The sequence below is a fragment of the Coenobita brevimanus genome, chromosome 83, assembly GCF_032717465.1.
Source record: "Coenobita brevimanus isolate Jiangsu-jjx chromosome 83, ASM3271746v2, whole genome shotgun sequence".
Classification (NCBI taxonomy): domain Eukaryota; kingdom Metazoa; phylum Arthropoda; class Malacostraca; order Decapoda; family Coenobitidae; genus Coenobita; species Coenobita brevimanus.
This window is the reverse complement of record NC_137036.1, coordinates 12,505,514-12,516,232: the sequence shown is the minus strand read 5'-3', so window position 1 is coordinate 12,516,232 and position 10,719 is coordinate 12,505,514. Positions and strand designations below refer to the sequence as shown.

Genomic DNA, 10,719 nt, shown 5'->3' with positions numbered 1-10,719 from the left:
TATTTTGTGTTTTTGTTTTTACTCCAGTTTTTTGTGGTTTTAGTTAATTGTATGTTTTGTGTTGATTTTAGTTAATTTGAGTATTTGTAGCCTATCCTTCGACAACTCAACAATAAATAATGTCGTTGCAAAATACCACTAGGTGGACAATTAAATGACATAAATACCGCCCAGGTAGTACAATTGGGCGATTTATAAAGAGATAAATGAGACAAGAATAATACCCTTTCCCTACTGATTAAAAATTTCCTGTAGATGTGACAAAATAACGGTAAGTGGTAATTGATGTAAGGTGGGTCCCGGGTGGCACCCCGGGAGGACCGTAAACACACTTCCTCAGGTTTGTTTTAAGGGCAGGTTATCTTTCTTATATTTATCCTTACTACTTCTTAATTATATGGTCGGTAGCACACATTCCAGCAGACACGTAGAGATATAGGATGCACGGATTTGTAGACAAGTTTATGGTAAATTCCTTGATCATAATTAACCGTAGCAACCAATTTTCTCAGCAACAGCAAGTTTTCAAAAGCCAGCTCGGCCAGAGTCAAAAGCCATTGTTTTCCAGATTAATGAGATATTGGTGAGCTTTTGGGCTGGGAAGTGTGCAGTTGGTAGTGATAATTCTGTCATTCTGAGGGCCAGTATTTAATTATTATTCTAACTGCATATCTCTGACATTGTTTTCAGTTTAGGAGAGATGTGTTTGACTGGAGGGATAGAAACAGTGATTAATGATTATTCAAGCATACAAAAACTTAATATATGAAGGAAGTATAATACAACAGTGGCAAATGTGCAAAATAATGCATCTTGTATTATGCTGTGTGTGTGTTCTTACCTTACCTAATTGTTCTTACCTAATTGTATCTTTACAGGAATGAGTCAAGCTCGTACTGTCCCGTGTCTTAAACCATATTTATCGTACATATCCTTAAATTTGTGAATTGTTTTGGCACACACTATTTCATTCGGTAGTGCATTCCATTGATCAATTGCTCTGTTTGGGAAACTGAATTTCCTTACGTCTTTATCACCTCTCTTCTTATGCAGTTTTTTGCAGTGTCCTCTTGCTGATGCTTCTCCATATGTTAAGTAATCATTTATGTCTATTTTCTCCTTTCCTGATATGCATTTATATAGCATTATCATGTCACCTCTTTTCCTTCTCTCCTGTAGTGTTGGTAGATTCAGTTTATTTAGTCTTTCTTCGTAGCTTAGGTCCCTTAAGCTTGGTATCCATCTTGTAGCGGCCCTTTGAACTTTTTCAATCTTGTCTATGTGCTTTTTGAGATGAGGACTCCAGACTACTGATGCATATTCCAGGGTTGGTCTGATGAATGATGTTATTATCCTTCTTAGCATGTCTTCATTTATGTATGTGAATGCTATTCTCATATTTGCAAGCAGTGTATACATGTTTCGTACCTTCTCACAGATGTGGTCAGCCGGAGATAGTCTGTTATTGATAATCACACCTAGGTCTTTCTCTCTTTCTGATGTGTATAGGGTTTTATTTCCTAACTTATAATCCCAATCAGGTCTTTTTCCACTTTTACCAAACTTGATTACATGACACTTGTCCACATTGAATTCCATTTGCCATGTACTACTCCATTCATGAAGTTTATTTAATTCTTCTTGTAGCTCTTTACAAGAGTCTGTGTTAGTAATTCTCCTTTGTATTTTTGCATCATCTGCAAACATATTCAGATAGCTCTCATTTCCAGTGTTACTGTTTATATCATTGGAAATGAGAGCTATCTGAATATGTTTGCAGATGATGCAAAAATACAAAGGAGAATTACTAACACAGACTCTTGTAAAGAGCTACAAGAAGAATTAAATAAACTTCATGAATGGAGTAGTACATGGCAAATGGAATTCAATGTGGACAAGTGTCATGTAATCAAGTTTGGTAAAAATGGAAAAAGACCTGATTGGGATTATAAGTGTGTGTGTGTGTGTGTGTGTTTTGTAGTCTTACATTATTCAGGTTTTAGTGATGCCAAGAATTATTATTCTTTAATTGCATTGCTTCCTCCCATCACATTAAGACGTATAATTCTTTTCCTGTCACGTATCAAACACATTAAGTGCCATAAAACAGTTCAAGCTACGGTTAGTAAGATTATCCCCGGGCCAAACCATTTTTTGTTGCTTTTACACTATCGGGAGAGGCTAAGGGGTTAAAATTATTGTCATTAACAAAGAGAAGAGAATGTGGAGTTTTCCCTGAAGCTTTCAAGATTGTTAAGGGCATGGAAGGAGTAAGATGCCATGACTTCTTCAAGAGGAGTGAAAGTTTAGGCTTAAGAGGGCACAGATTTAAATTATGCAGAGTGTAATGCTGTATGGTAGTGAGACCTGGGCAGTAAAGGAAGAGGATATTCTTCAGCACAAACATTCAGAAATGACAATGATTAGGTGAATGTGTAGTCCATCCTTGAATGTGAGACCTGGGGGGGCTGGGATTATGATTGATGAGTTGAGAGGAAGGATAGGACCGGAGTTTATAGTATGGGTGTTTTGGTGAGGAGGGGTAGATTGAGATGGTTTGGGTATGTTGAGAGTGTGGAGGATGACAATTGGGTGCAGAGGATGAGAAATCTGGATGTCGGAGGCAGGGTTGCTTGAGACAAACCTAAAAAGACCTGGAGCAGAGTCATAGAGTGTAACCTCAGGAATAAATGACTAGAAAGGGAGGCTGTTAGAGATCAGGCAGTGTGGAGAGCCACCATTAGGTGACCAAGGCTAACTCATGGATGTTGGAGCCTTTAATAGATCATATGAATGATATGAAAATCCATTTCAAGCTTGGCATTTGGAAATCCTTCCTAAGTCAAAGAGTAATAAGTTGTTGGAACAGTTTCCCTGACCACATCATAGAACAGAAGACTGTAGGAGGATTTAAGGCAGTCCTTGATATGTTATAGCAAGAAACTGGATTTGGGTACCAAACAGACTATGAGGTCTAACTTTCCCTCCTGTAACCTGTAAGACACCATGTTCTTCTTCGTGAAGTATTGTAGTATGATTAATTTTAGTTATACACATAGTAAGACAGTAGGCTAGATTAGTTCAGAACCTAACTGAGTCTAAGTATTAGAACATAGTTGGCTATACATCTTTTATACTAACTTGGCCCAGATTTATGTTCTTTTACAGTTTAGTTCGCATAGGTCAGAAACAGAAAAAGACAGTTCTGTATTAATCTTTTGTTTCAACTCAGAATTCAAGGGGGAGGGATGTCAGTTTTTGGCCATGTTAATGTTGATGGTGTTGTTGATCACCGTCAGTCTGTGTGGCTGACCAGATCTGTCAACCACAGGAAAGCAACCACCCCTACAGGTTGGGTTGTCCCATGCAGGAAACCAATAACCCCTTGTGGCTAACAGCACCTCACAACAGTGAGGCATAGAGAAGAGTGTGGAGCTTTTGTTCCTGGATGGACACTGCATTTGCATCTCCACCCAGTTATAGTAGCACTGTAGCAGGCTCCACTTCACCCTCAGATTTGGTTACATGGTTACTGCTCTGCACAGTAAATGGTTTCCAGGGTTACAGGAAACCATTAGGCCTGTCACTCAGTGTAGAGCCACCTGATGTGGAAAGAAAAATAATAAAAAGTGACAGTTGGGACAGCAAGAAATAGGAAGAGAGGAGGTCAGATGCAGAGATAGAATGAGAAGAGGGAAGGAAGAGGTTGGCAGCACTACATCAAGTGAATGGATGAAGTTTGCCACCACTTACCAGCAGGCCAAGTTAGAGTCAAACTGTTAGAGTACAGGTATAGATCACACTGCTTGGTGTGCCGAAGAACATGACATTCAGCATCCCCCAAACCAGAACACCAATGTCACCTCATGATATATCCTACTGGAGAGGGGGAGGAAAGTATTTCTATCTGACTGTTGCTAGATGCCCTAATCCTGTATGGGTAGGCCACAAACAAATTGCCTCCATGTTGCTATATGCTCTGCCATTAGGCTGCCCCTTCTCCAACTTGCACCTCCCCTCCCTCATATATCTCTTTCTGCTCCATCCCTCCATTTCATCCCTGGTTTCCCCCTCTTCCTGTCTCCCTCCACCACTGTCTCATTCTTCTAGTCATTCAGGAAAATAAAGCATGTAAACATGACCACTTTGCATTTCAGTAATGTGTCATGGCTAAGATAAGACGGGAAAAAAACAAGGTAAAAACAAAAAAAACAATGGGAGGCTTTTGTATGTGTGTGTGTGTGTGTATGTGTGTGTGTGTGCATGTGTGTGTGTGTGTGTGTGTGTGTGTGTGTGTGTGTGTGTGTGTGTGTGTGTGTGTACATTTGGCACATTATTATTTCATGCAACCTTCCACGCTCATGTATAGAGTCTTTGGTTGCAGCTGAATGTTCCCATAGTTTCCCTGTACAATCCTGTATTGCTAGGTAGAGTGTGTTCTTTTTAACTTATCAGAAAGATTTTCCATCCTCTTCATTCAGTGCCTTTCCCCTAACTTAGTGGCAGAATAAGTACTGTGGTTATAAATTTTTTCCACAGCACTTTCTCATGACTAGAACTATATTCTGGTTGTAATCTCTTGTTGCAGCTTAACTTTCAAAATGGAGAGATGATGGCATTCTAATCTAATCTAATCTAAAAATGATGCCATGTTTCCTCATGAGGCATGCCCATTTTGAGATTGCCATGGTACAGCTGATATTTTCTATGGACTGCAAGCTAAACCAAATTCCAAACCAGTTAATTACTTCCAAACTTTTTCTGGTAGCTGTAGGGAAGGCCAAGTTGAACTGAACAGAGTACAGAAATACATATTAAAATATAAACTAACGTGTTGTATTGCATTATATTATTATTGTGATTTTATTGACTCATAATATGTAATTGTTTAGGGGGAAAAGTTGTTCCTAGATTAGGCTTTGATTATCCTCCCAAATGTACCTGAACCTCTTGTGAACCCATTTTCTACAGTAAGTGGTTGTTATAAGTCATGGTTTGTGCCAATATATATATATATATATATATATATTTTTTACTATAATGCCCACAGCAACTGAGTGGAAAGAAATGACCTGTAGTAGTAGAGTTCCATTGCAACCTCTACAGCTGATTTGTCAGTGTGTCAACTTTCATGACTCTTGTATGGAAAGAAAGGTTTAATAATGCAGTGATAATAATGAAGGATTCAATTACACTTCTATAAGAATTGTCGCTGTTCTGTCTCCAGGCTCATTTAAATTCTCCTGCAGTTAACCATCCTCTTTTTAGGGGATAGAAAAGTAGTTGAGGGACATATGTACTGCTTATATCAGCATCGCAGTGTTTATGGCATCTCTCTAGCCTCACCATAGAAGTGCAGGGTTCAATAATACAACTACACTGTTTTTACTCTAACTTGGACCAAAATTACCTTCTCTCAATCTTGAATACTGAGTTGTAACAGTAATAGAATATGAAGCTAGTAAAAAGAAAGTGCTGTAGAGTGGATGTAGAGCTGTAATACTGCCTTATTCTGCCACTGAACTACATGAAATATGCAGCAAGAGAACAAAAACTAGGTCCAGGTTAGGGCAAAAAGAAAACAGTGGTCCACATTAGGGTAAAAAGAGATATATGTGAGTTTCCCTTTCAGTGTGGTTGGGGTGAGGATGGTATCAACGCGAGGGGTGCGAGTCAAATTCAGTGAGGGTGAGCGAGTCCTGTGCTACGAGCCAGACCCCACCAAGGCCAAGGTGCTGTATGATTCAAAGGTGCTGGAGGTGGTGTATAACAAGGATGGCAAGGGCCGCAAACAAGTCGAGTACCTCATTCACTTCCAGGTGAGCGTCAGTTGTATTTTTTATTATTTTTTTTTTAGGCCTTATTGTAAGTGCAGTAGGCTTAATAGCACCTCATTCATAGTTATTTGTTTTGCATATTACACCTTAACGTATTCTTGTATCTTATTTGTATCATTTCACTAGTAACATGCAGTACATCAGTAACATCTGTCTATCTGTCTGTTTATGGTGAGATGCCTTAATCCTGTAAGGGGTGACAAGCATCAGTAACATGTATCTGTCTGTTTATGTGTCTGTGTGTCTGTTTATCTATTACCAGATGCCTTAATCCTGTAAGGGGAGGCCACAAACAAATTGCATTCATGTCACCCTGTCCTCTGCCATTTGGCTACCCTCCCTCCAACTCACACCCTCTCCTTCATATATCTCTCCACTCCATCACTCCATTTCATCCTTGGTCGCCCCCTTTTCCTCCTCAATCACACTCCTGTAGTCAGTCTGTCAGTTACATGCAAAAGGATATTAAGGTGTAATATGCAAAATAAATTGCCAAGGAAGGGTTGGGGTGAAAACTGCAAAGCTACTTAGAATATAACCCTTATTTGTGTGATGTGACGTTTCTTATACTTGACTTACTCCACTGCTGAACTATTCTTTATTACTTCAGTGGAGATTATTTAGAGTGAAGGGGTTAAGAAACATTCACCTCAACTCCCTCAATATCATGCTGTCTTTTCTCACTTTTTCTTTATGCTGCCTGACTCTTTTTTCAACTAAGTACAAACTCTCAAATCTGAAATGCGTGGTTGCAAAGGCTTTATGAAAGATGGAATACAGTAATTTGGAAAGTAGAATCATCATGATAATTATGAGAAAATTTCTTGTAAAAAGTAGCCTACAGTATTGTGAAGAGTGAATGCAATGAAGTGCCTTGTATTGCCTTTCCTGACATATCTGTTTGATGTTCTCCGTCCTCCTCCCACACATGCAGGAAAAAATTGTCTTCAAATATACATTGATTGTTTGAGGACAGATAGCCCCGGGCTCCTACGCTCCTCATGGGGCAACACAGGATTCTATGGTGAAGATGATGATGATGATGATGATGATGATGATGGTGATACCAACAGCCTCCTACTGCATGGAAGAATATTTGGGAAAGTGCAGGTTTTTGGTAATTGAATGTTCAGATTTGGGAGGTTTTACTGTAGTGGAGTCAAAATACAGTATTTGTCAGTAATCCCTTTTATTTCATTTTCGCTACTGCCAGATAATTTTATTTAGTGCAATAAATCTCTTTCAGTGGAGGGATTAATTAATTCATTCTTAGATTTGGCCAATTGACACTTTGGTAATGCAGTTGATGTATGATTGTGGAGAAAAAAAGTATTATTTATAAGCATAGTAGAAATGTTTTATCTGGGATTATTATGACAACATATTATTATTTACTGTTTATTTATTTATTTATTTCTTCATTTATTCAGTACAGATACATCCTCCTGTGAGCAAAAACTGGGCTGCCTGTTTCCTGATGCCTGAGTAGTCCTTTGTGTCTCAGACCCACACATGTCACCACTTCAGTACCTATATTCACAGTCCTTATTAAATATGGTGTATGCTAGTGCTGTCTTGTTCAGGACTGTGTGATAGTACTAGTGGGATTAGTTTTTGAATTTTATGTGAAGTTACAAAAAATAGTATATATAATAAAGGAATGTAATTGCAGGGTTGGAACGCCTCCTGGGATCGCTGTGTGTCAGAAGACTTTGTGCTCAAGGATACTGACGAGAACAGAGATCTTCAGCGCCAACTAGCTGACCGCGCCCAGATTAAGCTGTACGTTCCTCTGTTGCCCCACCCTGCCTCTCTTACCTGTACCTTACCTACTCCTCCCTTCCTGCCTTACCCATATCTTACCTGCTCTTGTCTTCCTGACTCACTTATACCTTACCTACTCTTGCCTTCATGCCTTACCCATACCTTACCTACTCCTGCCTTACCCATAATTTACCTGCTCCTGCATTCTTGCCTCATTCTTTCCTGCTTTACCTATACCCTACCTATTCCTACCTACATGTGGTGACACTGATATAACTGGGCAGCTCATCTGACTGGTTATATAAACATCTGTCAACTACAGTACTTCCCTACCTCTGAAAAGGAGGATGGTGGAGTGCAGGAGAAGGGCAGCATAACCTTGCAGTCTACCAGGTTCATTATTGAGTTGAATCTACTACTACTTCTACAACTACTACTACTACTACTACTACTACTACTGCTACTACCATCCTCACTTGTCTCATCAAACCCACCATATCTTGACCGGCCTTACTCCCACCTCCCCAGCTACCCCACCCATACCTCCCTCTATACCATACTTTTCACCCACCTTACTTCAGTCTACCACACCACCCACCTGCCTAACTCCTCAACCCTTTATCTCTTACCATTCTTTCTGCCTCAGTTCCTGCCTGCTGGATTCCCCACTCTCCAGCTATTCACCTACTGTTACTAGTTTTACATTTGTTCTCATTCTGTCTATATCTTTTTGTCTACTATCTATCTGTTTATCTCTATCCATATTCCTCTCTGTTTATTTGTTGACAGGTCCTTAATCCCATAAAACGTGGCCACAAATAAATCGCCTCCACGTCATCCTGTCCTCTTTCATTTGGCTGCCTTTCCTCAAACTCACAGCTTCTCATATCTCTCAGCTCCAGCCCTCCATCTCTTCCTTGGTCTCCCCTATCTCCTTTCCCTCGCCACCTCACTCACATACACTCTTCTAGTCAGTTTTTCATTTTTCATCCTCTCCACCTCATCCTTGGTCTCCCTCTCCACCTTACTCACATACACTCTTCTATTCAGTCTCTTATTTTCCATCCTCTGCATGGGACCAAACCGTGTCAAAGTATTTCTCATAACCCTTGCAATCACATCAGCACCACAGTTATTCTATCTATCTCTGTCTATTGCCAGACTCCTTAATCCCGTAAGGGGTGGCCACAAACAAATTGCCTCCACGTCACCCTGTCCCCTGCCATTCCACTACCCTGCTCCCAGCTCACACCTCTCTCATATATCTCTCCACTCCATCCCTCCATTTCATCCTTGGCCTCCCCCTCCCTCTCCCCCCTTCCACCTCACCCACATACACTCTCCTCGTCAGTCTCTCGCTCTCCATCAGTTATTCACTTCCTTAAATACGTATTAACTTGAAATTAGATATGCAAAGACAGTTAGCATATGTCATTCAACAGTCATAATTTGTGTAAGACTTTTTAAAACATACAGATTATTTACTTAGCATAGAGATACAGTTTATATCTTGTTAAGTATAAATCTTGTGTTCTTTTTTACAGGTCTATGAAATCTAATCGCGTACTCATAGGAGGACCCTTGTTGTAAGTTCAGTTGACGTACTCTGTATTGTGTTTGACTTACTACATTTCTGCTCACAATCATGCAACTGAATTTGATATTGTATGTAGATAGCAATTTTGGATTATGTATTTTTTTATATGATATCTCTTGTTCTTGTTGCTATACTCATTTTACTTTAACATGGCCTAAAATTTTCTTCTTCCCCTCTTGAATGCTGAGTTGTGACAATAGATTGACTTTGGAATATGATGCAAGTCACAAAGAAGTGCTAGATATAGAGCTGCAATATTGTCCCTTTTTCTGCAACTGAGATGTAAGTTAAGCTACAAAATGACAGAAATCTGGGCCAAGTTAAGGTGAAAGAACTATAGCAACACTCTAGTGCTTTTAAGTCAGCAGCAGTACTTAAGGGAGGACTCTTGTAGTGGAGAAATTAATCACTCAGCTCCAGGGACGTACAGTATTCCTCACTGTATGCTCTTTTCACACTAACTTGGCCCAGATTTTTGCCCTTTTGAGGCTTATTTCACATAGTTTAATGATAGAGAAAGGCAATACGACAGCTTAGCATCCTTCGTTTAGCAGTTTGTGACTAGCATCATATCTGCTATTCATCTCTTGTTACAACTCCTTTTTCTAGATGGAGAGATGGCAATTTTAGGCCAAGTTAGAGTGAAATGGGTATAGTATTGCTGCCTTTGGAGGATTTTATTAACCATGGGAGGAGTGAAAAACATGGATAGGGAGGATAGATAAAGCCTTCATTTACCCTGTTCACCAGTAGATGTCTTTCCAAAGCTGATAATAGCATGGAGTTATCAAGAACAGACTACAAGAGGGTGATCTGTAAATGGCTCTCCACTAGAAACTTGCAGTGCAGTAAGTTAAATGTTTTGGGATGGCTTATTTGGCTGGTGTGGGCTCAGTTGTGACATTTGAAGTAGGGAATGAATAAATAATGCAGGGTAGATACTGATTATTCCCTATGTGTCAGCAAGTGGGCTGGCGGAGGGTTAGTGCCCCTCCCCGTAAAAATAACTCAAAGACTAACAGCCACCCCACACCCAGTGGAGTGAAAGTGAAGTGTTATATATGGAGCACTCTAACACCTTTTTCTCAGTGATATATATTGTTTGTTAAACCTTACTGTCTTATGTGTTACATAAATCCTTGAAATATCGCCATAGTCTGCATAAATAACATACAAAAGGATATTAACCAGCCATATCCAAAAATGAATCACTAAGGAAGAGGTGTGAGGGAACTTCCTTGATCTGCGAGAATATGAGCCACAACCCCAAGCTGAATGATGTATGTTGATAACAAGAACATAATATAAAATGTCATCATGTTGAAAGAATCAATTATGTGGCCACAGCAAAGAAAGAAAGAGGAAGCGTCGACTTTCTGAGACCATCCGTGAGACCATGGAGAAGGAGAGGCAGGAGCGACAACGACGCCACGAGTCAGACACCAGCTCACAGGTCTGTAATAATGCCATGAGTCCTTGGTCATATATTCGCCTATAGCCCTCCAGCAGTCAGGGGTAGGA

The 10,719-nt window shown here is 39.9% G+C and overlaps 1 protein-coding gene across 1 annotated transcript in view; it reads left to right on the top strand.

Annotated features, from left to right (window-relative positions):
• Nucleotides 1-300: 300 nt before the first annotated feature.
• The window catches only part of msl-3 (male-specific lethal 3), a 29,329-nt gene continuing 18,910 nt past the window's right edge, over nucleotides 301-10,719 (top strand). The window contains exons 1-5 of the mRNA XM_080280182.1: nucleotides 301-340; nucleotides 5,633-5,819; nucleotides 7,510-7,619; nucleotides 9,146-9,187; nucleotides 10,546-10,651. Coding sequence (XP_080136308.1) covers nucleotides 5,649-5,819; nucleotides 7,510-7,619; nucleotides 9,146-9,187; nucleotides 10,546-10,651 — 429 coding nt within the window. The 5' untranslated portion in view covers nucleotides 301-340; nucleotides 5,633-5,648. The remainder of the gene's footprint in view (nucleotides 341-5,632; nucleotides 5,820-7,509; nucleotides 7,620-9,145; nucleotides 9,188-10,545; nucleotides 10,652-10,719) is intronic.